We start from the raw sequence: 27,619 nt of genomic DNA, 5'->3' as shown, positions 1-27,619 counted from the left end.
TAATTTTTAAGACATTTGTTGCTGCTTCTCTCCTACCATTAATCTTCTGACACAGGTCTCCAAAGAACTATCCCCCCACCCCACCCCCAAATGAAGACGCATTTTTCATATATATAAAGCCATTATCAGAATAATTTCATCCTCCCACTTCTTCCCCCCTCCCCCCAAGTGCATATTTGATTGCAAGGGCTTCATAATTTCCAAGTTCTGGTTATATCAAACAGTGAAACAAAAAATAGTGTTACCTCTGTTTGTATTTTGTTGATCAGGATCTGGAACAAATACAGATTTTACATTGCAAACTGTTATTTGACATAAGAAAAATTTCTCAAATGTCTTCAGTGAGGTGTATTGGGTCTTCTGTCACCCTAAAGTTGGTTGAGGTGTCATACTCCTGTTTTATAGATTCTAAAAATGTTTAGTTTCTAAATAAAACAGGAAAAGGGAATTATCTGCTTCTGGACAAACGCACAGAATACAAAATTATTCCACACATACAATTCTCCTTCTTATCCAAAGAACATTCCTTCTTTCCAGTCTAGGAAAAAATTTACAAAGAACAAATCACTGTACTCATCTGTATTTCCTCTTAAACTATACAAGCTATTATCAGTTCTGTAGAAACTCTTCTATTTATCTGCTTTAAGATACATGTATATATATATGTATTGAGAAAAGCAAGGGAACTAACTGGTATATATTTAAAATAATCTCTGCAAACCACAGAACAAAGATAAGAAATTCTGTAATTCTTTTTATGTCCTTGCTTTATTTCAAAATCATCTTTAGCTTCTGCTGAATAATGATTCATTTCTAAATGCAAAAGATCATTTAGCTTTGTGTTCTTTATTAAGACTTCTTTTTTTTTTTTTTTTTTACAAAAATAGAATAGAGCATTAGTCTTTATTAGTTTTTAGTTCAACATACACTCCACTTATTTTGAAAGGAGCATTTTGGGATACAATATATTTTAGTTTATTATTGGTGGTTTGTTTAATTGTTAGTTTATAGCAGGTCTTCTGGTCACCACACTAATTATCAAGCTTCTGCTATTATATATTAAAAACCACACAGATGTCAGAAAATGTTTTTCTAAAAAAGTTAATTTAGGATAAACTATCACGTTGTAGCAAACAAGGTCAAGAGTCCCTTTAAGAAGGAGACTATTTCATTGCCTCCCAGTTTAGATTCTCCATAGACACGGTCCACAAATGAAATAGGAACCTGTTGAAACAAGCAAAACTATTTTTAAGGTTCAAAACCTAAATAATCAGAAATTCTGTAAACAATAAAATGGCCTTTGAACTACAGCATGTTTAGACATGGGAAGAAAGCAAGCACCAGATTGGCTTCCTTTGTGTCAGTTCTTCTTACCAGTAGCTTTAATGATGCCCCATAGCTGGGGAGTATGAAATTATTTGGTTTATCACCTTTAAAGATGATCCAAAGACATTACTCATTGGCTGGAATGTACACCAGTCAGAACAAACTTAATAGCCTAAGTGTACTAACAGCCTGGGGGCTTAAAATGAACCTTCACCACTCTCCTTGTTAGCTAAATTCAGTACCTTTGAGTCAATGCCTCAGGAAGGCAAAAATCTCCCACCACCATGAAACAGCACTCTGCTCAAATTCACCACTGGCTAGAAGACGACATCTGAATATGGCAGTTAGTGTGTATTTTACAAGCAATACCCATCTTTATTGGTCTTTGACTATTTTATAGATTATTGACAGGATTAAAGGGCATTTAAAACACTAACTTTGGTTTCCTTACTGAAGTGATTGTACTGTCCAGATAACTCACTACTCATGAGGTGTTAGGAACATATTGCTTTTCAGTAATTTGACCATGTACAAATGACATGACACGACATTCTGCCAACACTGTATTAGAATATTCAAGAATTCCCATATACGTTTGTATGCAAAATTGAAATACTTCAGGGGCTGAAGAAGAATTGCATTTGCAAAAGTCATTAAAAAATTGGCTTAGCCTTCTGCTGGCAGTTTCAACCAGAAATCATCTGGCAAGTGGAACACGAGAATCACCACACCCTTGCAACTGTGCCAGGACTGAGGATTTCTCACAGTTCTAGCAGATCAGTCCATAGTAGAAGAGAACCCAGGGCAAGAAGATGGTAAGAAGATACCTAAAAAGGCATGCAGATAGACTCAACAATGACTCTGGCTTTCTCAGTAGGGTCCCTTTGATGATCCCAGCAAGCATCCTGGCAACTACAGACACCTGATCTACAAAGCATGGATAGAAATCACTGAATATGTAGTCAGTGCAGGATGTCAGAAGTGACATATCCTGACCAGTGATGAAAGAACAGTTAATAAGTCATCTAATAAGAGGTATCCAGTCTTTCCCTTCCGTATAGGAATTAACTACCTGTGTTGTTTCTGGACTTTGCCTTTCTTGCATAAGAAGTTCTATCATTAGTCTTAAATGAAGCATTTTCAAAAGGGTGTATTCCATGCATTGTGGTACATTTCACATCTGGTAAAATAGTACAGCAAAATGAAACAGAGGTGCATACAAGACTATTCAGGTATAGCTTGTGTCAGTTCATCTCATTGTCCATTTGTTCCTTTTACACTGGCAGGTCTCAATCTTCATTTTCAACTTTGCTTAAGAAATACTTTTCCCTCACAACTGTATCTACATTTTACAACTGCATAAAAACTCCTATTCTGCCTGTTGAGTTGCAGCACCCACAAACCAGGAATTAGATGTGCAAGTGTCACCTCTTCTGGAATTTCAGTATTACAATTTGGATAATTATAAAATATAAAAAAGATCCTAAGTATTGATAAGGAAATACTGTATCAATGTACTTGAAACGTAACAGAAAATTGTCCTGCCCCAGGAAGCTATAATATAAAGATGATATACAGAATAACAAAAAAACCAATAGTCTTATTCATAGGTATGTGTCAGCAATCTGAACACTGTCAAGTTTGTTACAGATATCACAAAGGAAATCTTAAAGACAAGGCTGAAGCAGAATAATGAAGCAACTTCTCAGATGTTAGACAGAACTCTTTCCACATGTGAGAAACCAAAGGAGAAGGGAAGAAGATGCTTACTTGAGAATGTAACAGATTAATTGTGGAGGGTGGTGTAACTGACCCATCACAAAACAGAGCCCATGTCTCAACGCTGACTGGGAGACATTAAGCCTAGCAAAGGCTGTCCATCAGGCTTTGAACCAGAAAACAAACTTCTTATATTTGACACTATACAACCAGTAGAGGCATGTAAATAAATGAGTGGCGGGATCAGATCATAGGCAGAAAAAAGGTCTTTGCAGCAGCAGCCTGAAGAGTTATAAGCAACCCAAGACTGCATTTTCTTTAAAGCCAGAGAAGTGTATTTTACTGTTTTAAAAATGTATAGTAAATAAAACCTCATCTCACCCTAGGTTTCAGTATCTCAATGTATAGACAGGTGAGGATTTAATTCAGCAACATTAGAAAGCAGTATGTGAATGCAGCTGAATGTGAAGACCAAAGAAATTAAGGTCAAACCCCAGCTACAGACAGGATAGTGATGTTGCTCCATAAGCAAGAAAGGTGGAAGAAAAGAGCTTGCTTTATTGTGTGGAAATACTCTACCCAATGTTGATAGAGAAATGCAATACATAAGGTTTAGAGAGAAAGTACCAGCAACAGAATTCTCCGACAATTCACAGTCATGAAAATGATGATGAAGAACTGGTTCTGAGATATGGCTGCAGACAGAATTCCAGTGAATCATCTTTAAAGACACCAGCAAGAGCAATTCAGTGAAATATAAAAGGCAGCAATCAGACTGCTGGAAATACAGGATCTAACAATTGTTTGGAGTTCCTTTTCAATGACTGTAGACAGCACATTCAAAGAGTTTAGAAGTGGAAAGTTGCGATAGCTGGAAAGTTGGAAAATAACAAGGCAATAAATGACATAGAACAGAATAAATCTGAAATAGAATCAGGTTGCTGGAGAAAACAAAATGATTTGAAAAGACCTAACTAGACATGGCTGTACAATATGAAGGAGGAAAGAAAAGGCTCAGAGCAGCTTCATGGTATGTTTTGACTTCTTTCCCTCCTTTGAAGAACATTGTAAAATTGTATGCAGCTAAAGAAATGGCAAGAGGAAGAGGGAAGGATCTGGTTAGCATATCAGCCAGTGGAAAAAGTAACTGGAATTTCAGATCTGGTATTCAGCTGAAAAGTTGGAAAAACAGAGTTCTACATTTGTAATTTCTTGATATCAATTTGAAAATCTTGCTGCTTCTTGGAAGTGCACAAAATTTCCTATGCTCCCAGTAATCTGTATCTACATTTCAATGAAAGCACAACATACTTATCAAAGCTTTTACTATACCTCTCCAATAGTATATCCTAACTGTCTAGCCCGAACAATCATCTCCATCTGGAAGACGTATCCTTTAGAAACACATTTTTCCATTAGTTTCTGTAAGACTTCTTTTCTGTATAACCTGTAAATGATTACAAAGAAAACAAAACCTGAAGCACAATTTCTGAACTTCAGAAATCAAGATAGTGTGTAGAAATCTTAAGTGTAGTCACTCACTCATATCATTACTACTTTAAAAAAATCTTTAACAAAAGTCAAAGGAGCAACAGTTATTGCAATCTAGTCTACTATTTCTTACACCCTTTCCAAACAGATTTCATAGTCCTCAGTAAAGAAGGTCTGTTCTTACTCCAGTTCCTTGTTCAGCAGTTTCTTAATTTCAAATAAACTTTATGAATTGCAAACCAGGCCCATACCTGAAACTCCCTGTTAAGTCCGATGCACCTGGTCTCAGCAAAACCTGAGTTAGAAAATTGGCACCACGACTGTGAAAGAAAACATGAATGTCAAAATTGGTCAGTACACAGTTCCGAAAGATCAAACAGAATTTCTAAAAATATGAATATGAAACGATATTTCTAGTATGTTTTCACTACTAGATTTGACTAATAAAGCATAGAATCTTTAAATCAAAACCCAACGTTTTGTTTTTCAAATGTAGATGATTAGTGGATCATTGAACTTCTCTGTAAAGGGGAAAACAATGATTTTTAGAAATTAGGTTTACAATCTGGTTCTTTACGGTAGAACTGTCAGTACAACTACACACTAATAGAATACAAAAGAAATAAATTTGACAACAATCAAAACAACATTTTTCTTCTGACTAACATTCACTGTAAGTCGAGAATAAAAATGCTTCCTGGACAAATGTGAGATGGGGATTTAGAAAATCAAGGTTCAGTTTTGGTTTACACTGCTTTCATAGTATGATAAGGATAAGGTCCACTGATGAAAAACATTGAGAGACCAAAAAGCCAGTAAGGACTATCTTGCTGAGGGCTATATTACACACTGGTAAGATGTGCAAGTCCTTCACCTTGTCCAGTATGATGTAAAGGGATTCCTCTGTAATGTCCATTCAGCTTCCTTCCTTTTTTTGGGTGTATATTTTATTTAGATTCGCAAAAGGATGAGCACTTATTCCAGCCATTAAAAACCAGGAGAAATCCAAATACAGTCCCTGTGATTCCATCTCCAGATCAGACTGCTAACACAACTTCTGCTTTTAATTCTTTACAGTAATGTATAAATCAGCCTTAACTTACACCTATTCTCTTAAATCAGGTGTGAGAGAGAAAGACTATGCAGAAACTTGTCGATTACCTCCCTGAGATTTTTAAGTCCCTGTAAACCTGAAATGCCAGCCTCCATGTGCTTATATGACCTTGACAGAGCTTCCTCTTTGCTTTTGGGTGAAAACTCTCCCTAGTGTTCACTGTACCTGTTTTCCAGTAAGGTCTAAGTAATGATTTATTGACATTGATTGTGCCAGATAATTCTCAATTTATGACAAGTCAGTGTCAACAGGGGATTTAGCTAGTAATTTACTGTTTAGGGAAAGGACTTTTAAACTTGACAAAAGTGTCATAGTCTCAGCTCTTTCTTTGGATGATGAAGCTGAAAGACTGTCCCAACCTGATGCCATGCATATCTGTCCACCGTTCCAACCCATTTCTCAAGCCTAGTCATATTATTACATTCTTTCTTGGTGGGTTTTAACCAAAGAATTTGCAAATCATGCAGCTTCTATTACGTAATATAATTTTGCTGTACCCAGTACTATTGACTAAAGACTCAGTTCAGCTCACACAGATTGAGTTGAGTACTTGGAATTATTATTTCTAAATAACAAATTTATGTGTAAATATCTAGAAAAATACTAACCTGATTAGTTTTCTTTTCAAATCCCAGCCATATACTCCTCCATTTCCTTTATATCTTGTTCCAGATACAATATCAAAATTGCCTTCTTTCTGCTTTCTGTAAGCAATTGGTTTTATCAGAAAAACAGGAGGAATATTTGTGTGAAAGTAGTACAAATTTCAAAATAAGAACAATCATTCTTTTAGTATAAAATCTGTATTTCACAAACCTTTGAACAAATAAGTAGAGAAGAGAGGAAGGCAATAGTTACAGTGGTTATAAGCATTATGCATTCAAAAACCTGTTAACTATTCTGTTATAAAGAGCTATTTCAGGGAATCTTATGATTATCTTTTACCAACTATGTCATAGAAATTCATAGACTACTTCATAAATAATTTATAAAGACCAACTTACACCTTTTTAAAGCCTCTCTCTAGTATAAAAGACAGAAGGAATTTAAATACATATTTAAATATCTAAATTACACAAACCCATAGTAAAGGGCGGTGGGCGGGAAGTCTGGAACTATTCTTAGTGCATACCATGCCTGACTGCTGCAGAACCTTATCTAAAATTTTAGGCCTCCAGTACTACTAAGCAAGAAAGTTGAGAATTATACAGAGTGCTACCCTTAGCCTCCAACGTAATGCCTGTTGACCATCTCTCACAAATTGAAATGTTACAGGGAGGTAACAGGTAGGCAAAAGGGAGAGAAGTATTTCACCAATAATTGAGGACATGGTCCTCTATTCAATATCCCTACATGCACACACCATGAAATTATTAGAATTAGAAGACAGCATTTATATATATGCTTTTCAAAGCTGAACAACCATTACAAGGAAGGGAAGTACTTAGCCACACATGCTCTCTGTTACTTTAAACTTGGGGATTTTTGCTCCAGTTCGGAACTAAACATTTTTCTGGATGATTTTGGGACAAATCTAATGAGGTCCAATCACTTTTATTGGAATTCTTGCCTTGCCAATTTTCTTACTACAGCTAGACAGCTATACAAGAATATAAAACTTTCAAATATTACTACACAACAGTAAGTGTTCAGAAGTCATTCTCTCATACTACAGTCAGCACCTACCTGATAAACTCTGGAATAAATTTTGGCTGAAATGGAAGGAAAACAGATCAGAAAAAGAGAAAGGGGTGGGAGGTAAAAAAAAAAAAAAAAGTAAAAAATAATTTAATACAACATATTAAAAACACAGTACCTAAAATACAGACTTACATGGTGAGAGAGGTCAGCATCCATAATAACAATAAAATTCCCAGTGGCATGCTTCATTCCATGAATATAAGCAGTGCCTGATGAAAACAGTACAGAAATAATTTCCCTCACTATTTTAACATATGCAATCTTCTAGCCACAGTCTTCACTTATTTTCTAAAATCTCTAAGTTATACTAGGAAAGAATGAACTAAAAACTCCTAAAATTTATTTTAAAATGATGTATTTGTCGTCAAACGGTAAAACTATTTTTCTTTTTCCCTACAATTTCAGCACTAGATTTTATAACTATAAACCCTGACAAACCCTACTGCACTAGAAATGCACAGAGAAACATGATTTATTAAGTGGGACACTATTTGAAATAACATTTCCAGAAACGCCATAGGCACTTATAAGCCATAGAAAACTGGAAACAGGACACAGGCAACAAAATAATCACTGATAGTTAAAAAAAACTTGCTTTCTATACTCAGGATTTACTATTAGTAGTATATAGATTTTGGGTTGTTCTTGACACCATGAATTATATCCTGATACCTAATCTGAAGACAGTCTTTTTTTTCTTACTTTAGATTTTGTTACGTTTTATTCATCCTGTATGAACTGCTGTAGCTATCTTGATAAAAGCTGGAACAAGTCTTGCTATTACAGTTTTCCTCAACAGTGCAAATTTCTGGTCCAAGTCCTATCGTTCAAAGACAGCACTGCTTCCAAGGGCAGTACAGCAGCACAAGAGATTAAAAACCAGCATATGCTCTTCACTGATCCAAATTACTGGTGTCTTTCTTTTTACTTCATAAGGAAGAGATAAAACTGAAAAAACCCCACTCTCAACTGATGTCCTTAGCAGGCACCCTCCCACAAAACTAAACTCCTGGTTAATGAACAGCCTGTCTCTCCTTTCTTTTCCGCGTTGTTTGCAAAGTTACACAGTAGGAGTGTCACAGATTTGTGTATTGTGCATGACTAGTAGACATGGTACATGAAAAGTTTAAGTTCAGTCAGTTTTAATCCACAATACTGGTCAAATTATGACAAAGGATGAAAAGGCTGAAAACATTAAAGTACAGATATGTAAGCTTTTTGGAGTTTCTTAGATAAATGAGAGATGTAGAAAAAAGTATAGAAAGGTGAATTTAAATAGACAATTCAATATCAAAATTAGAACTTTATTTTTATTCAGTGGACTGGAGAAATTAGCTGCAGTACTCCGTATACAAGACACCTCAAATGTTTTACCAGCACATGGAAGTGGGGATTACCAAGACATTTAGCAAGAAAGGCAGATACTGATTAACAATAAATCAAACAAGGTATTGTGTTTTATCATTTTCTCCATTCCTATTATAAAAGAGGAGTGATAAGGATACAACATGAATCTTAACAGATGGAAATATCTCCACTTTATTTTTGGGTAGTTTCCATACTACAAGTTTTAATGTCATTTATGACTTCCTAGGATATACGCTTTTTTCTAAAGCAAATAGTGACAAACTTGATTTACATATTCTGTGAAATATGGCATCAGAGCTATAAAACTGCAGTCCTGCATCGCTCCATGCAAATTTTAATGATCAGTCTCAGTGGTACAAGATTGGCTCCCAAATTAGTGAGATTTCTGCGACACTAGTAACTTTTGCAATGTACTTCAAAACCTTCAATTCACTTGTCAGTTAATAGGTAAGACAATACTTTTAGTAGTTTCAGTGCTGGACATCTGTCAGATATGTGGATTTTTATTTAATTATAGTCATAATTCACACTGAAATGGGTTAACTCTGAAGAGCTCTGTCCAAATATGTGTAAGAAAACATTCCAGCCTACTCTGGAGATTGCACAAACTATGGTCCAAGTTTTGAAGCATCCTGCACATGGGTAGATTGCACAGAAAATACCACTGTCCCCTCTGGATCAGTAGGTTCCACCAAATATAGCAGCTACTCTTGTAAAAAATTATATTTTTTTCTCAATCTAGACCCCTCATTCTAATAATCAGTGAATGCAGTATGGGAGGGAGAGAAGCAGCATGATGTTAGCAGGAAAACACAGTTGTACAGAATTGCAGTGACCACAGTTTTCAGGTTTGAGGTTGCAGGGAACTTGTTACAAATACTCTGTGATTTTTGTATGTGTGGTTTTTAAGCTTGCTTGCTTACAAAAAACTTGAAAACGTATATTTCTGCTTTTGGGCTTTACTGTGATTTTTTCTGGAACTTTACACACTAGAATCAATAAAAGAATATAGCAGATTTATCTTTTTTTTTTTAGCACTAACCAGAGTTCATAAGGACTTACCGAGGCCCAACTTTCTTGCTCTGGGTCTTAGAAGCTGCAGGATATATTAAAACATACATATATTACTTGAAGTACAGTTTTCAATTAGTTTTAGCGACACCTTAAAATTTGCTATTTTCAAGGTGTAAAAATATTTTAAAACGTACTTTTAATTCTTAGAATTCTAGATAGTATATAAAAATAAATTTAACTGTCAAAATACAGGAGAAACAAATCATTATATTAAACAGGTATTTGATCAGGTCATATTTAAAAAGAAAACCTTTTTAAGCTTTACTTAGTAGTTCTGCAGTAAAAAACAAAATTAAAAGCACCATCTTAGTAACTAAAGGATTTCTTCAAATTCCACTATCTGAAATACAGTTATAAATCTGAAGAACAGTCTCCCCAGCACCATTACTTTTAAGGAATGACAAACACTAACAGCAAATATTTTAGCAAGTTTCCCGAAGTTATTTAGCATACTTTCAGTACTGAGTATAAATTTCAAGATTTTCATGTGCATACAGATATAACCCATGAATAATGACCATATAACAATATTATTCTTTCAGAATATGAGTGACCAAGCTTTAAAAGTGTGCCAAGTATCCTCAGCTCCCACAGGGCCATATGAAGTGCAGGGTGAGAAGCGGGCATCACCACTAACAAAAGAGGAATCTAACTTTTAGATCATCACAACAGTAATTTAACCTTCAACTCTTCCTAAAGTGCCTTTGATATAAGTCAGCATTTGGGATGGGGAGGGTAGACATTTAAGCAATCATCTAAATATACTTCAGAAACAAATTTTAAATCTCACTTTTAAATCTTGGCTAATTTTGATGCATTATCTGAGAGGCCATAAGTAATGTAATGCAGAGAAGGACATGGCTATGAAAGAGTTAGTAATCATTAGTGCTTCTGCTGATTTGTTATTTTGGTTTCTGGGTCTTCTTCCCATAGAATTTTTTTTTCCTTTAATAAATAGTTACATTTAAACATTAAAAAAAAAAAACAAACCACTTTGATTCCTCATCTACTTCCTTGAGCATGTTGGCCTCTCATTAAGTGAGCCACATACCATGTTCAGTAAGCATAACGTAGTAAGTGAGAAGCCCCTTGGAGTTATTTGGACAACAACTCCTGAGCAGAAATCAGAACAATGATTTTACTCAGGAAACTAAGAAAAGAATTTCAGGTAAAAAACAAAAACAAAACAAAACCCCCCAAAAACAGGGAGCAAAGAAAATTGACCTAATGAGAAATCACAGCTGATTTACACTTCTGCAGTAATATCAGTGTAAGCTGATGGTGGTGCCTCCGTATAATTCCACTCAAGTGTGCTTGGCTCAGCACTGCTGCCGGTGCTGGTCCACAGATTAAACTTCAAAATTAAACTCTTAAGCAGTGAGGAAAGGTCAGCTAACTATCTTAAACTTCTCTATTACTAATTACACAGTAATAGATTAAGAAAGAGTCTGACGCTGCTTACAGCACAAAACTGTGACAAACTATTCAGTTTGGGGTTTTACACTGTTCTGTGATAAAGCTTTTATTGCCCCTCCAAAAAAAAGTGGCTTTAATGGTTCATAAAGACTAAATAAATGATGTTATCTTCTTGTATATAATTGATGGTTACACAGTAATATATTAAAAAGAAAAAAAAAAGTCCTGTTATTGAGGAATGCAACTACACAGATTAAAAATAATTCACAAGACCAGACTAGCTTTCATCTCTCCAATTTCCCTATTACTGCAGTCACTTAAAGTGAAATTAAAGTTTATCCAAACCTCATCTCTCCCTCAGGCATGCACAAAGCACGCTGACAACCGCTATTCATTACTCATTAGCACACAGCACTACACAAAGTATTGAAAACATTTTGCAAATATTAATTCATGACTCTGCATGTTAGTTCATAATGCTGCTAAGCAGCTGCACAACTATCGTAATTTTAGATGTCTCTAAAGTGGTGCACAAAACTTACATAACTTGTTTAAGGATGTAAAGAAAGTGCAGAATCCAGGGACTCCGTTCCTGTTTCCCAAGGACTTCAAGTACTTTCCAGTAGAATAAAAATGAAAAAAGGTAGACAATATACAACTCACTATTTTATCTGATCCATATATCTTTTCCAACTGTTCAGCAATTTCCTGCGTCCCATCTGGGCTTCCATCATCTATGATGATAATTTCAAAATTGTTTCCACTGAAACGAGAATTATTTTTAAACGAGCAAATGGAAAACCCAATTTCACCACCTATGTAATTTTGAAAGCATAAAACTAGAATACAAAATTATTTTCTGACAATTCGACGTACACACTGCATTCATTCTTGTAGCTGTAAGACTATACTTATAGCGACAAAACGTGACTCAACGTCACTGTTTCACGTCTCAAGCCGCAATTGCTTCACAGCACGCTGCAGCAACACAAACCCTCAGCGTTACCCCGGCGTTCAGTTCTGGCCTCAGGACTGCGAAAGCTGGAAAGCTAAAACCGCCTCTGCGCTTCCACCTGCCCACGCTCTCCAGGGGCCGGGGCAGAACGGACCGCAGCAATTTCGTTTCCCTAATTAACCTCGGGGAAGAGCCGTACTCTTCGCCGGCCGGCTCCCTCCCGCCCGCAGAGCGGCGGCCCGGGCGGAGGAAGGGAGGGAGGGAGCTCAGCCCCGGCCCGCTGAGGGACCCCAGGGCCCTCACCCCCGCACCGGCCCCGGCACCCCCGCGGCCGGTACCTCTCCTGGAAGGTGCGCGCCAGAAGCCAGACGACGAGGGGCAGGTTCTCCCGCTCGTTGTAGGTGGGCAGCAGCACCGAGAACTTGTCCGCGCCACCAGCCGCCATGTCGGCGCGCTGACGTCAGCCGGAACCGGCGGGGACGCGCCGCGGCCAATCAGCGCACGCTGCGCGAAGGGAAGCGCCGGAAGCCCCCTCGGCCGGAAGCGGAAGCGACGGGTTCTTTCTCGCTCGGTCTGCCCTCGGCCATGGAGGGCTGCGCGGAGGCGGCGCGGCTGAGCGCGGAGATCGGCCAGCGGGAGCAGGAGCTGCGCGGCTTACGCGAGCGGCTGGCCGCCGTCCTGGCGGGGGGTGCTGCGGGCGACGGCGGGGTCGCCGAGGCCACCGAGGCCACCGAGGCCACCGAGGCCACCGAGGCCACCGAGGCCGAGTGTGCCGCCGCCTTTCCCGGCGAGCTCCCCCCTCTGCCCGCCCGGGCCTCTCTGAGCGCCGCCGACATCCTGCGGTACAGCCGGCAGCTGGTGCTGCCGGAGCTGGGCGTGCGGGGGCAGCTGCTCCTGGCCCGCTCCTCTGTGCTCGTGGTGGGCTGCGGCGGCCTGGGCTGCCCGCTGGCCCAGTACCTGGCAGCCGCCGGTGTCGGCCGCCTGGGTCTGGTGGATCACGACGTGGTGGAGACGAGCAACCTGCACCGGCAGGTGCTGCACGGGGAGGCCCGCCGAGGGCTCCCCAAGGCGCTCTCCGCCGCGGCGGCCCTGCGGCTGCTGAACTCCACGGTGCAGTACGTGCCCTACTGCGGCGCCCTGAGCCCTCGCACTGCCCTAGAGCTGGTGCGGCAGTACGACGTCGTCGCCGACTGCTCCGACAACGTCCCCACCAGGTACTTGGTGAACGACGCCTGCGTCCTGGCGGGGAAGCCCCTGGTGTCTGGCAGTGCCCTCCGGCTGGAGGGGCAGCTTGTCGTGTACAACTACCAGGGAGGGCCCTGCTACAGGTGTCTCTTCCCCAAGCCCCCTCCACCGGAGATGGTGACTAACTGTGCGGATGGGGGAGTGCTGGGTGTTGTGCCGGGCATCGTGGGGTGCATCCAGGCCTTGGAAGTGCTGAAGATTGCTTCGGGAATGGGTTCCTCCTTCAGTCAGTTCATGCTCATGTTTGACGCCCGTGAGGGGAGATTTCGCAACATCAAGTTAAGACCAAAGAAACCGGACTGTGCTGTTTGTGGTGACAATCCGTCTGTCACCTGTCTTCAGGATTATGAGGCGTTTTGCGGTTCTTCTGCAACAGACAAGTGTAGGACTTTACATCTGCTGTCCAGTAAAGACAGGGTGTCTGTAGAGGAATACAAAAAACTGTTGGATGAGCAAGTTCCTCATGTGTTGTTAGACGTTCGTCCGCAGGTAGAAGTGGATATCTGTCGCCTGGTACATGCTGTCCACATTCCTTTGAGTAAATTAGAAGAGAAAGATGAAGAATATCTGGAATATTTAGAAAAAAGAATTTGTGAAGAAAAGCAGAGAACTAATGGCCAAACATCTTTTCCTGTATATGTTGTTTGCAAATTGGGAAATGACTCCCAGAAGGCTGTAAGAATTCTGCAGGAGCTACCTGTCAGACAATTTGGCTCTGTGTTAGCTAAGGATATTAAAGGGGGGCTCATGGCTTGGGCCGGTAAAATTGACCCAACATTTCCTCTGTATTAGAAGTTTACATGGTGAAAAAAAAGTACAAATTTTCATAGTTAATTCCATAGGGTTTAATCTTCTCTGTGTAATGTGGATAAAACAGGACATAGAAATACCATGTTGCTTTTTTTGAATGGTAATTTTTTTCCAAAAAGTCATGTATTTTTGTAGATGTCTGATTATTTTTTTAAAAATGTGAAACCGTCCATGGAAATGGAAAGAAATTTGTTACTTGGTTATTGTTTAATAGTGAAAATGTGGAATAACTACTTAATTGTGCATGTGATAATTGAGCATGACTCTTAGTTAGTAATTATAGCCTGGAGAATGACAAAGCACAGCAGTCAAGTGTTGAAAGTTTTTACTTGTTCTCCTAACTGCCTAACAAATTGAAACAGTGCATGCAGTGGTTAAAAACACCCAGCTAACTGTTAATCTCTAGCTGGTCAGTAGCACTATTAAGCCTGTCAATGCTGACGGGACTGTTTTGGTCAACACCTTTTAGTTCTCTGTCGAAGCATGAGAAGTGCTCACTGCAAATAACAGCACCTGCAGCAAGGGTGTACTGTTAAGAGCTGCCAGGGCCATCCATCCTTGGTTGTTGGCTGGCAAAAAAGTGTATTCCCTGACTTGTACAGAGAAACCGAGGTTAAACATTAATAAGACGTAAGAGTGAGCGGACAAAGTTTGTAAAACATACAGAAAATGCTTTTGTGAGGGCTTAGAAGAGTTCAGAGCTTGAGACATGAGAAGGTGAGAGAGAAAAAATTAGATACGGGGCCTCCCTTCTGCAAGTACAAAGACATATTTCATAAGTTTTCTTCCTGTTTGTTGTGGTAGTTGCGTGTCCCTAGTTGTACTACATTATTTTGTTAACTGGCATGAAGAGCTACGCGTATCTAAAAAGTTCTCGTAGGTGAACTGAATGAAAAGAAAGAGAAATAAATAGCTTCTCAACAGAGAGTTGCCTGAGTCCTCATCACTTAAGCATAGTAATTATTTTCTTATTATATTAATTAAGGTATGGATTTCCTTTACTTCCTGAGGAGGAAAAAACCGCCTGTCATGACTAATCTTTGCATTATACAAGGGGAAAAAAAAAACACCCAAAAAAGAATAGTACCATTATAATTAGTAGTTGAAAAGGCATATTTTAGTAAAATAAATTTGAGAACATCCACACCACCTACTTTATTACAAGATGCCATGGGTTCTAGCAATAATAATCTTAGTCTCTTGTGAAGCAAACAGTTACGTGAATTTATAAAGAGAGAGTCATATCTCTTGCACTTTAGAGGACAAAGAAAACATTGAAGGGCATGGCTTAAAGTAAGCATTAGTGCCTTGTGGTGCGTAGTAAGAGTGTCATCAGTCAAGACCTTTTAAGACAGGTTGTGGAGGCTTGGTTCAGTCAGAACATCTGGCTTCTGGTGGGTTTCAGCTTTTGGGAATTAGAAACCAGAGGGACTTGTTTGAAATGCCTGACCTATGTTTTCATTTTTCTTTCTTTACTGTGATGTCAAGAAGAGACTGAAACATAAAAGGTAACGGTAGCAATAATTCTCTAATACCCAACCTTCCAATGCTAAACAATGGATGGTATGTCACATATCCCCCTGACCTGAAAAAGTGATTCCTTTTCAATCATTCAAAGCAAGGTCAACCTTTGGACTTGGGGAGAAGGGAAAGACTTTTTGAGTCTAAATCTGAGTGTTACTTCCAGTGGATGGAAATCATGTGTAAAGTTTTTTGCTTTGTTACAACATTGTAGCAGCAGATGTACGCAAATTCTGTGAAAGAAAAAGGAGGTGACACTAAAGCCTGTGGTGTTTGGTGGAAGATTTTTTGTAGCAAATTTGTAACTGCATTTCTTGAAGCACATTTTCAAGCAGGAAACCAGACTGTGGGTCTTTAACTGGACTGTGGGTCTTTGCGCTGTATAGAAAACAATTAACACCTCAAGGTTCTGGAGAACTCTGTGGAAAAATAGTGATAAGGATGAATGAAAATGGACTAAAACCATAGAATGATATCAGAACTGGCAAAAAAAGTAAATGCATCAAGTCAGGCTGTTGAGAGACAAACTTTCAGGATCTTCTATTAAAATGGCTTTTTGGAAAGATGATTCTTGTCAATATGCAGGGACTAAGGACCAAAGTTCTTATACGAGTACAGCATGTAAAATATATGTTATTTTTGCCTAAAGAGAGTTTTATGCAAAACTAATTGGGCCATATAATATAGAGATGGTTATTCTAGAAGGGACTAGTGGCTCAGATCTGATCTTGAGGGATTATGGAAAATGTAGGTTTCTCTGGAAAAAAAAAAGTGTTCTCTTCCTTGACTTAGGATAGCAATTAAATTCTCAGCAAATATGAAGACATCTGGCATGCATCTTAGATAAAGATGGGGTCCATCTTTACATGCTGGGGCTTTTTTTTTTTCCCCCTTGGCTTGCTGAAGTAACATACAAGTCTTCCTGTAAATACAGTCCTCACGCAGTGCTGGACTCTTTGGAGATAGGCTGAAAAATCAAGGGTTATAGGATCATAACTAAGCCAAAACCATTCTTACTGTTGGAAACTTATTTTTTGTTTTGACTTGTGTTATTTCTTGAACTCTATAAAACATGCAATGGTTTCTCTGTTCACTAGGAAGTAAGATAGCAGAACTCTACTTAGAGATTCTATGAGAAGCAATAAAACTATTATTTTGTATTGCTGCCAAAGTACTGTCTAAATATTGGTACATTTTGACATTGTGAATGAAGACAAGCTGCTTTATTCAAGAAGCTTATAGCGTAGTTGGTCTAAGATGTGTTATCAGAAAGGATAAGATCAGTCAGCAGAGTGTATTTTTCTCTTCATCCTTCACGCTTGATGTTGTGAGGTGGTTTTTTGCTTGTTTGCTTATATTCTCTTTTAAATGGCTTACTAGAATTTGGCACAGGAACTAAACAGGAAACAGCTTCCTGTTAGAGGTTTAGGATAATAGAAAGTAGCTGCAGCATTTATTCTGAATTGCTGTATTTTAATGTCTCCCACATGTAGGTCTATGGGATAGCCTCATGGTTCAGGCACAGAGTTAAGTATCTAACCTTGTTTTGACCTGGGAGATGGTTATTATTTTAAGGCAAGACGAATCAAGCTGCTCTAGCCTTTCAGGCAAGTCTGAAAGGTGTCTACATACAAGGTACTAATGTGCCTTGATAAGCTAAAATCATCCTTACTTTGGTAGCAGGAGTCTCCCTTATCTCAAAACTCCAGTAAATTCAGCACTGACCTACTATCAAAGTGTATGATTTAAAAAAAATCCCCCGACAATTAATGCAACTATTTGTAGATAAATGTATAAAGGATATGTCCAAAACTAGTTCTTGAAGTTCATATACCAGAATTTTAGGTATGTGAGCATCTTTATGATTATCATATTTGTAAGCATAATTTCTAGTAAAAACTTAATGGTTCAAAACAAAACTATGCACTAGATGCTTAAAATACTGCAAGCACAAGTTTGTCTCTTCTTAAATAAGAAAGTTGTAAGCTGTCCTTTGTAAAACTCCATCAGGAAAAAAATTTTAAGGATGTTTGCTAGGTGGCACTGCAACTTAATAAACCAAATCATTCTCTAGGTTGCAGATGGAATTCAACCTTAGCAAGAGCTGACGTTCACTTGTAAAAATGCATTGTTGTACGGTTCTTTTGAAAAAAGTCTGGAGAAATAGAATAAAATGGAGCAGGGCAATTGAATAGTAAGTACAATATTCCAAGAAAAAATTATAACGGAAATTATCTTTCTACGATAAGTTTTCAAAGCATTGTTTGTTTCAGAGACTTAACCTGAGTTGTTTTTCACATGCTATTTCAAAATGCTTTTGCGGCCAAAATGGATAATTGTACAGAAAAGGGCTATTAGAAACACTAGCACAAAATTAAACATAGATTTTAATTCACTGCAGAGTCACTGCTAGCACATTCTTAACATTACTGAAAAGCATTGCAGATTTTCTTACCTGGTTAGGGCAGGGTTTTTTCGAAAAGTCAAGGATATTAGTGTTTTGTCCTTCTTGTTTTGTAAAACGGAACTTAAGGCATAAAATCTAAGAAAAACCAAAAAACAATAAGTCCGCTAAGTCAGAGAATCCCGACACAATAAATGGGAATTCTTTGGAGACCAAGAACTGAACTTGCAGACCTGATGTATCAAAACAAGCCCATAGAAATATCTGTGCGCAGAGGTCAGACCCGTTCCTGTGGTAATGAAACTAGGTTGTGAACCTTAGCATCTCACATAGTACTGTAGAAACATTTGATGACTGTCTTTAGTATTCAAAAGATAATCCTGCAAGTGTGTTCAGTGCAAATGTCATGAATTAGCTTTCTAACAGCAAGCTGAAGTTTTGTAGAACCTTCAGATAACAAAAGCAGTAATGGGCTATCCTCTTCTAGCTCTCTAAAGAAAAGTGGGGTAATAAAAGTGATGAAACAAGGGGATGAAAATAAGCATATTCATTTGTTTAAAGCTTCTATAATTGTAAGCATCTTTTAACTCAGGATTTGTTAAAATGGATTTGAAAGTTTTCCTTTTTAGAACCTTTAGCTTCATGTGTGTTAGTAAGCTTGTATTCCTTTAAAGCTGCAATTAAACACCTGCATTATGCTAGCAGTGGGGTGTCTGGCAGACCTCTTGGTTCATGGGTATAAATCAAAAGGAGAGCTCTTGTGAAGTCATGGCACTTGCATCAGTTTGAGTGCTTGTGATTTTCATTGAAATGCAGGTGCTGGTCAGAATATAGAATGAAAAGTTGGTGTATTTGTTATTTCCTGCAGTAGACTGTCGCAGTATTACATATGAAATGGCTTAAATTATGTCCTGGTTAATTAGGTGAGTTGTTGTGAAACTGGGTCATTCTATCACCAGAGATGAAAGACTTGCTTATCACTGTATGTTTTAGAAAGGGTTGAGTCATTACAGTGTTAGCATGAACTTTATTGGTGTCACTTGATTTATGCATGTCTCTGACTTACTTGCTCAGTGTTTGAAGCAGAATTAAGTAACCTGAGAGAGAGGAGCAGTGGGTACTATAATGTTTTGATAAAATTGCCAGCTAGGTTCAGCCCAGTATGTGTGCGCAGGCCAGGGCAGTGTTTCTCAGCTGGTGGTCTATAAAATTGTAGTGGCCTCTTAAGACATCAGAAGATGATCTTTATAGTGACTGGGGAAAAACATGCATGTGTTCCAGTGCATTTGAACAAAATGCAGCAAAATAGTTTAACACTCTTGGGAACAAAACAACAAAAACCCCCTGCTGTTGAGATCCCCTTCACCCCACAGCAACTGATTTCTCCAGAAGGTACTGGGCTTCTCCTTTTGCCTGGATATAATCGTGTCTGTGACTGACAAATATTGCACTCTTTAGGAGAAAAGATTTTTGTTCATGCAGACAAAAGTTTATGAAGAGTTTATTAACACTTAGGTGCCAGATGTAAAAAAAAAAAAAATTACTTGCAAATTAAAGATACTAATATTTTTGATGTCAGGTATTACTTTTAATGGAACTTTTAGAAAGTTCTTTGAAAATCTAGGAACATAACCAATAGTTGTCCATAATTTACATCCTTGTAATAGTTAATTGCTACTACTTTTTCTCTGATTCATTGGTCAAATTCATGCTGAACACCGTCATTGTGTCAAAAGTTTAGTCCTAATAGCATTCTTACAGAATCTGTGTTGTATGACTGCTGAAGTCATTGGTTGCTGGTTTATTCTTTTTACAAGACTTTAATCTGAAGCTGCTCTGCTGGGGCCTGCTTATGTCAGTGGGAAGGTTGTTATGATACACTTGGAAGAGCTGTGGATCAGAATGTAACAAGGATTTGCTTTTTCTTCTGGAATAAGAGTGTATTCAGTCCCTGAGTTCCTTCCTGTGTGACACTGAAAGCCTTTGCCTTTTATTGCCATGTAATCACCTAATAGTAATAAAAGGTGTGAGCTGTTTCTTGTGGGAGAAGGCAAATATGTTGACCTACAGCAGGTCACGTTTATCTGAGATCATCTGAGAAGTACTCTTACCTGAGTAAGAGGAAACTAAAGAGGAATAATGTCATTTCATTTACAAACCATTTTTGTATATTTCAGAAGGAACAATTACCTTGTAAAATGTAATGCCTTACAGCTTGCGGCTGCCTTGTAAATGCAAAGATCTTAAATTGCGTCACTGGTTAGTAAAACAAATACACTAAAACACAAAGCTTCAAAAGGAAGCTCCTCAACTTCACTTGTTTGTTTTTGCTGTAGGCAATTAATTGGTTTCTTCACAGTGCTGATAATGAAAAGACACTTTGGATTACTGGTCCGGCTTGCAGTTTGCTTGCAGTTTACTGAAATCTGGTGAAGAACAAGAGAGTACAGTAACAACATATTCTGTGGTTAAAATGCATGCCTGCAAACAGGCTAAGTTTTAGCAGATAGTTTGCACTTCCCTGTTTAGCAATGTGAAAATTTGCTGCCTATCGGCAAATGATTTCTCAATGAATATGCTGAATGTTACCTGTTTTACAGGCATCAGAAACATGGATCCATTTTAGTGAATGCAAAACAAAGTACAGCCTCGCACCCCAGGTTGTGGTGGTGAGAAGCCCGTGGAGCTGTGTAACTTTATTGCTGACACCAAAGCATAACTAACACATCCAAGTTTGCAGTGGTTACTCAGGTAAGTGAATTGGTATATGAGGGGAAGTCTCACCGATGCTGTGGAGTGGTGCATCGAGATAAAGAGCAAGATCATCTTTTCTTATGCTGGTCCAAGTTCTTCCCGCACAGAAGCCGTCCCTGCTGGAAGGAAGGATCAGTCGCTACATGCACTGAGCAGGTTACTTCCAAGGCTGGACCCATGCTGAATGAGAAAGGTGGAGCCGAGTCATCCTGTGATTGTACAAGAAGCTTGATAAATACAAACTGTGCGCTTTGTTTGATTACAGGACTTCAGTCAGAAATAATTGAGTAGTTTTGAAATGGCAGAGTTGAATAAAAAGCAGTTACATCACTAAAGAGGGTAGCTCGGAGGAGAAGAAAAGGGCAATCAAAAGCAGCAATATCTATGGCTGGAGGCTAACTAGTGTTTGTCAGAGGTAGTACCAGTCCTTTGAATTTCTGGTGGGCATGGTGTGGTCATACTTTTCCTCCTGCATTAAGACTAGGAGAAGTGTAAAATATTAACATGTATTAGGGTAGCAAAATTTGGAGCACAGTTAGCAAACACTAATGTAAACCACAGGAAAGCACACACACACACTGGTTTGTGGTATTAACCTTCTGTGGTTTATGTTACCATTGGTTAAATATACCGGCCCCACTGCTTACCTTATGCTGCAGCTTCAAAATCTTTGTGGGGAAAATAAATATAGTGCAGGAAAAGCAGCAGTATATGATTAGAGCCCGTGGTTAGGAAGGAGATAAAGATTTCACAGGGCTTTCTCCTCAAATAACTCAGGGTTGTCCAAAAGAGTAATGATTTCATGAACAAGGCAAAAGGCTGAGAAGAACTCTAGAGTTTCTGCTAAGCTTTGGCTGTACTTCTGGGCAACTCACTCTTTCCCCAAGCTCTGCTCTGTATCTGTTGTGTTTAAATCTTACTCTAGTGACCAGATCCCAAGGAAAAAAAATAATAAGCATGTTGTTCTAGACAGCTCTAGGAACTAAAATTCATGGATTATGTGACTTCGACAAGGCATCTGCTCTGCTGGAAGTGATGAGAAATGCTTGGTCACTTACAATGCAAATACATAATAATCTATTATGCAGTCAGAAGCTTGAGCCATACAGCTGCACACTCTTCATCTTCTCCATATCGCAGCAGAAAAGCAACTGGTATGTTCTGGTCTCAATAGCAGGAAAGGAAAATGGCTTCTGTTTGCCTATTCTATAGTCTTTTACCATTGAATGGGTTAATTTAATCTTGTGTTCACAATATCCTTCATATGATTGATTCAGCTGACTGTCAAAGCCAACTGAAATATATCTATGTGGTGGTGCTGCTCTGACCTCTTGTTCTTTTTATTGTGAAGTACTTGTAATTCTAATATTATCTTACAGGAAAGGCAAATTGATATAAATTTAGTCTAGCCCTATTGTAGTACAAGTTTTCCAGCCAGAAGAGAAGCTATTCCTATTCTGCATCAGGACTACTTAAAATTACAGGATCTATTGGAAGCTAGAATCAGGCTACAGCTGTAGCCAGAACCAAGATCTGGAAAGGACAGCTTAGGTAGAAGAATGCAGGTGGAAGAATCCACATGATATGCATGGGTTCAGCTATAGTCCTTCCTTCGCTGGGGCCGTGATGTGTGTCGACCGTAGGATTTGCTGACCTGACCCTTCACCATCCGTCACTGAAGGAAGAAACTGGCAGCTGGATGTTCTTGTGGCTTCTCCAAGGAGGCCCTTCTGTACAAATAAGCTGTAGTTTTGCTCACAGGGTGTTCATGCTGTTGCTAGGAGACCAAATCTCTGCTTACAAAGAAAGGATATTTCCAAATTTAAAATGGCTCCTTATATATTTGACTGGGAGATGAAGTCTCATATACAAATGGGCATTCACCTGCTCATGAGTAGTGAAAGGAAGTTCTTATTTTGTGAAATAGATTTCTAACTTCACAATGTAAGGGTTTGAAGCTCTTAAAAAAAAGTGTTTAAACTTGTCTCTTTATATATATATTTATATGTACACATACATATGTGCACACCCAGAGTACAGGCATATTCCAGATGCTGTGTGATAAAACCATAAGTGTTAGCTAGAATTTATAGAAATAATTTCCAGGACATGCATATTGTCCATTTCAGATATCTTTTTGAAACTCTGCTCTGAGTTTCTATTTTATTATTGTAGTAGTGGGAAGCAACAGGTGTAACAATGGTTGGAACTCATTAAAGCACCCTATAGGTGCCTTTTCACCTTCAATTTATTAAAACTGAATTTGTGTTGTGTCTTTCTGTTTTTCCTGCCTTTCAGATGAGAACACCAACATGTTCTTCAACACTCAGAACTCTAGTGCTCATCTTTCAATCACTCTTTCTTGCTTCACTGATCCAAGGAATATCTGAATATTGATGCTTCTAAAAGAATAATTTAATTCCTTGCCCGTGCTTTCTGCCCAAAGTTCTGCTGGGGCCTCCTTATCTGCTGCCCTGATTAGTGTTAACTTCCTTCTCAATTAAAGCATCTTGAGTGCCATATTGCAGTCCATTCAAAGCACCATTTCTGAGGTGAATTTTCTTGTAATTATTTCTTGGATGCAGTTACCTCAATCACTTCTTCAGTTTTCATAGTGGCAAGCTTAAACTTAATGTTCTCACCTTGTTAGTCTTTTTCAACATTGATCATTTTGTAGATTCTTACCATGGTTCCTTCTTTATTTCCTTTCCCTTTATACTGTGATTAAAACAATGGCAGCATTGATGTACAATTCTTCTAAGAAAAAAAAGCCATTATTCTACTAGCATAATGTGACAATTGCTAAGAACAACAAAGGTTTTAACTTTTTGCACAGGTACTCAAAATGTAGACATTGGTGGAGACTGATTTATAACACCCTGGTGCTGTTGAATGTTCTATATTCCAGCAATAGATAAACTTGAACAAAAGGGAGAAGTTTTCTGACTTGTCCTGGGTCAACAGAAGATTGCCAGGACTCAAAACCAGCTTCCTTTTAGTCTTCCCATTGTTAGTTTCATGTAACACTATTAGTTGTTCCAAGGAGCTGGAACTCACTGGAGTCCTGGGAACAGATGAAGGTACAGATCTGTTCCCCTTTCCAACATCCAACTGGATAACTTGCATTGATACTTATTGGAAGAACTGGTGCTTTCTTCCTGGAGATGGTGTTCTGGAGATGACTGTTTGTGTGACACTACTACTATTTTCAATTTTCTTTTGTCTACCGATGAGTCAATGACAGGAAGAGGCTGACAGCGTTTCTCCCACACTTGTCCTGCTGACATTGCAAAGGCTCTTGCTCAGGTACTGCTCGCAACATCGAGAGGCTTCCACTCCGCTGGGCACCTTATTCTCTCTTTCAGCTCTCCATATGATTCACCATTGTTGTAATGCCTGCAGAGGTCCAGCTGGGAAGATGAGATGGCTGTACTGTAAGTAGTTACAGTACAGGAAAATTGTTCTTATTGTGGTTGCACCCTGCCCATTCTTCATGTCTACCTGTTTATCTTCTTTACCTGTTTTTTCTCTCTCCAGCGAGCTCTGAGGGTGCAGAAGTAGAAAGGGTGACAAAGCTACATAAGTCTTAAGTAATTCTACTGGTACAAGTTCAGAGCAAAAATCACATGCAGAAATTATATGCAGAAGAGTAGGTTGGTCTATTCCCAACTAATGGACAGTATGCTAAGTGCGTGTGCATGCCTACTGCTAAATGAACTGTCACAGAATTTTTATGTGGTAGTGTTTTATCTGAGATGTAAGAAGCTACAGCACTGTCCCTTCCTTAAGACTTCTAGTGCAGTTTTGGAAATAGATTTTTTTTTTTTTCCTAAACCTCAGACAACAGGGAAGCAAATATTCCCTGTTTAGCTGTTGTTTAATTTAGAACGTGAACCTCACAAGGTCATTAGGCTTTGGGTGGCAGATTGGTGATTAGTGCCTTGGTGCCGTCTTATTTGTTTACAAGAATGAATGTGAAAATCCTCCTTTTCCTAAAGGCAAGGTTTGTTTTATATTAACTGTAGAACATCTCCAGGTGACTGCTCACCCACGAGCAGCATTTCTGTCTTTCCTCCCAGGGTGAAGCTTACAGTTCCCCAGCTTCTGTTCTCTCCCTCATCCATGGGTCACTCTAAATTAGTGCTGCCACTGTCCCTCCTGTTGGAAACTGCTTATTTCTGGCCCTTCCTTCATTTATCCTCCAGGGACCCTCTTCAAGGAGAAACGTAACCCCAGCAAAGCAGTGGATTGATCACTCACAGGGAGTGTCAGTGCCTATGTGAGGAACCTGTGGGTCTGGGCTCATGGCTGGCTCTGGGAGAGCAGGACACTGGAAGTTTGGGTTTAGATGACCCTGAATCATAACGGAGCAGCACCTCGAGTTACAAATTTACACCCTAGTGATGACGTTTGGGATTTGGGATTCACAAGGCTTAACTTTCACTTGCCATGCAGCCTGTTGCTCTGTACAGTCCCTGCTGTTATTCACAGCTGCTTTACTAACACAGAGACTTGATTGCTCTTTCTATTGAGTTTGACCTATCCATTGTGCTAAATTCTGTGCCTGTCTGCAGATCAGTACTTAGTGACAGTTCTTTTCTCTTTTCAGCATAACAGTGATGGCTTCATTTTTTTTAACAATTATGTTGTAAGTTTGAGAAATACAGACTGATCTTCCAACAATAAAAAAGCAGCAATTTCATAGTTTCTGTTAGAAAAGATGCTCTGTATGGGGTTACCCTCTTCTGACTTTAAACATCTAATGGTTATATGTTAGATTCAAGGTCTCTCTGTAGTTAGGGAGAGAAATAGACCTCTGCTTTGCAGGGTGATTGATCCCAGCTTTCTATAGGTGTCTGGGATGGCTGGGAAAACTGCTGAGCCCTGCTGGAGCCCAGTCAGCTGGGTGATGGTAGATGCCTCACTGAGTGAAGTTTCACAAGTCACTTTTTAGCAGTGCTAACACAGGCTTTCCCTGGCACCTCACTGCCCTTTGCCTTGGACTGGTATGTGTATTTGTGTGACTGCAGGGTGAACTGGGTCAGGGAATCTTCTATTTTTACTTGTAAGCAAGACAAATGTCCTGGTCCCACAGCAGCAGGAGTGCTGGGGCTGGTGGTGTGGGAATGAGGGGTTTGGGTAAGGCACATTTAAACTCCTTGAACATTGAGCAATGGCACAGATACAGCTACCTGAATGATTTTTTTTTCCTTTGAAGTGGATCTTGTAATTTCTTTCATAAATAAAATCATAACTGCTTACTTACCAGACTGCCCTTGTACAAGTGATGGAGGTGTTTACATTTCCCCATGTGACCATGAAAGTTGTTAATTTTAGTCAGATGAAGTTGCATTAGCCTCTTGAAAAATGTCACTTACCAATATTCCAGCCAAATAAATGCTGCATAAATGTTTTGGGGTATTTATGTAGGGTCAATATGTGCTTTGCACTTCCCAGAAACTACAGTGATGGTATCTTCATCCTAGTTTCCTTGCAGATCTAACAGCCTGCTCTGGCAAATGAGAGGACATGTATGCAGAAGCCAAGCAGTGCAATGGATTGAATATTTTCCTCTATATTTTAAAAGGAATTTCTCAAAATATTTTATACATCCTTTTAAAGACGGCTGGTGCAGATGGGTGCTGTAGGACAAGGTTCCGGGACTCAGAACTGCCGGGAGTGGCCCGTAGATGGCAATGTAAGATCCTTGAATCGGGCACATTCTCCCCTCTGCATCGATGAAAACCCTTATCTTACCCAAACTCTAACACACAGCTTGGATTTATAGTGTTTCTCAGTAACTCTTGACTCTTCTAGCAGCACTGACCAAAGCATCCTCTGTGGCTAGCCATGCATTTTGAGTACTATAACCTTCATAGTTAGAAATACAATCATATTCAAATACAGTAAATAATGGAAGATTTTGATTTACAGGGAAAACTTTCCCTTTGGCTTTGCATATTAGTAGTATGCAAAAACTTAAATATGCAGCATGGCCCTGTGCAAGTGCTTGAAGTTCTTTAGCTGTGGGCCAGAGTTCCTGCTGTCAGTGGAAGAGCAAAGAGTCAGCAGGAAAAAATGCAGATGCACGTTTACAGGAGTCCCACCAAGAGGAATGTTTTATTAATGCAACTTCAGGGCTTATAGAAGCTTCTGTGGCGGGACGAGGATGCCAGCCTTACCTCACTCTATTGTTGCCGATGTTTCTTTCCTGTTCCCATCAAATGATGTTCGCTTTCATCCTGTGATACCCATGCTGAATTTGTGCTCTCTTCTTTCACCTAACTAAAAAGATAACTTCACCCGCTTACTGTGCTGTGTGATGCTTTGCAGTCTTAACTTTCCCCACTCTGGCTGTCCCCAGAAACATTCCTCTCCAAAATTAAAGACACCTGCAGTTCCACAGTGTTGGATCTGATTTGCTTGAGGATAACATTTCTTCATTTCCCAAACTGTGCTTTTAAGTATGAGTGAAACTGAGTCATCTTTTCCTTGGTTGACCTGGGAACTACTACCACCGTAAAAGTTATGGATGATATCACTCAGCTTCTTTATGACATGAGGTACATCACTAATGAAAATGAGAGCATTACTTCAATTTATCATTCAGCATTATCTGTGTCAAAACTTTATTTCTATACATAATTAATGCTAGAAACTTATGCTAGTCCACACAACTTTGTTCCTGTGGTAGGCACCATTTAAATTATGTTGTTATCTT

At 39.0% G+C, this 27,619-nt stretch overlaps 2 protein-coding genes across 3 annotated transcripts; one reads left to right on the top strand and one right to left on the bottom strand.

Moving 5' to 3' along the window:
• Positions 1–236: 236 nt before the first annotated feature.
• Positions 237–12,642, bottom strand: DPM1 (dolichyl-phosphate mannosyltransferase subunit 1, catalytic). Of its 2 annotated transcripts, none has more exons than XM_052787395.1 (9): positions 12,503–12,642; positions 11,873–11,972; positions 9,782–9,815; positions 7,484–7,560; positions 7,337–7,362; positions 6,259–6,354; positions 4,788–4,856; positions 4,378–4,492; positions 237–1,224 (listed from the first exon to the last, which is right to left on the bottom strand). In XM_052787395.1, exons 1-9 carry the CDS (start codon positions 12,607–12,609, stop codon positions 1,120–1,122), a joined length of 729 nt encoding a protein of 242 aa, XP_052643355.1. In that variant the 5' UTR covers positions 12,610–12,642; the 3' UTR covers positions 237–1,119. The 2 variants fall into 2 exon arrangements, with proteins under 2 accessions (XP_052643355.1, XP_052643365.1); XM_052787405.1 differs by lacking the exon at positions 237–1,224 and adding an exon at positions 1,231–2,153.
• An 83-nt stretch (positions 12,643–12,725) lies between these two features.
• Positions 12,726–16,303, top strand: MOCS3 (molybdenum cofactor synthesis 3). Its single transcript, XM_052787382.1, has 2 exons — positions 12,726–12,872; positions 12,909–16,303. Exons 1-2 carry the CDS (start codon positions 12,750–12,752, stop codon positions 14,199–14,201), a joined length of 1,416 nt encoding a protein of 471 aa, XP_052643342.1. The 5' UTR covers positions 12,726–12,749; the 3' UTR covers positions 14,202–16,303.
• Positions 16,304–27,619: the final 11,316 nt, after the last annotated feature.

The sequence above is a fragment of the Harpia harpyja genome, chromosome 1 (assembly GCF_026419915.1).
Source record: "Harpia harpyja isolate bHarHar1 chromosome 1, bHarHar1 primary haplotype, whole genome shotgun sequence".
NCBI lineage: Eukaryota > Metazoa > Chordata > Aves > Accipitriformes > Accipitridae > Harpia > Harpia harpyja.
The sequence above is the reverse complement of the archived record's forward strand: the minus strand, read 5'-3'. Positions and strand labels throughout refer to the sequence as shown.

What these genes read in the sequence shown, in the direction of transcription:
- DPM1 (XM_052787395.1), bottom strand. Translation starts at nt 12,609, where the DNA reads ATGGCGGCTGGTGGCGCGGACAAGTTCTCGGTGCTGCTGCCCACCTAC. An exon ending in GACTTAACAGGGAGTTTCAG is followed by an intron (nt 4,493 to 4,787) that starts GTATGGGCCTGG and finishes AATCATTTACAG; the next exon opens with GTTATACAGAAAAGAAGTCT. An exon ending in TAGGATATACTATTGGAGAG is followed by an intron (nt 1,225 to 4,377) that starts GTATAGTAAAAG and finishes TTGTTTCAACAG; the next exon opens with GTTCCTATTTCATTTGTGGA.
- MOCS3 (XM_052787382.1), top strand. Translation starts at nt 12,750, where the DNA reads ATGGAGGGCTGCGCGGAGGCGGCGCGGCTGAGCGCGGAGATCGGCCAG. An exon ending in GTGCTGCGGGCGACGGCGGG is followed by an intron (nt 12,873 to 12,908) that starts GTCGCCGAGGCC and finishes GAGGCCACCGAG; the next exon opens with GCCACCGAGGCCACCGAGGC.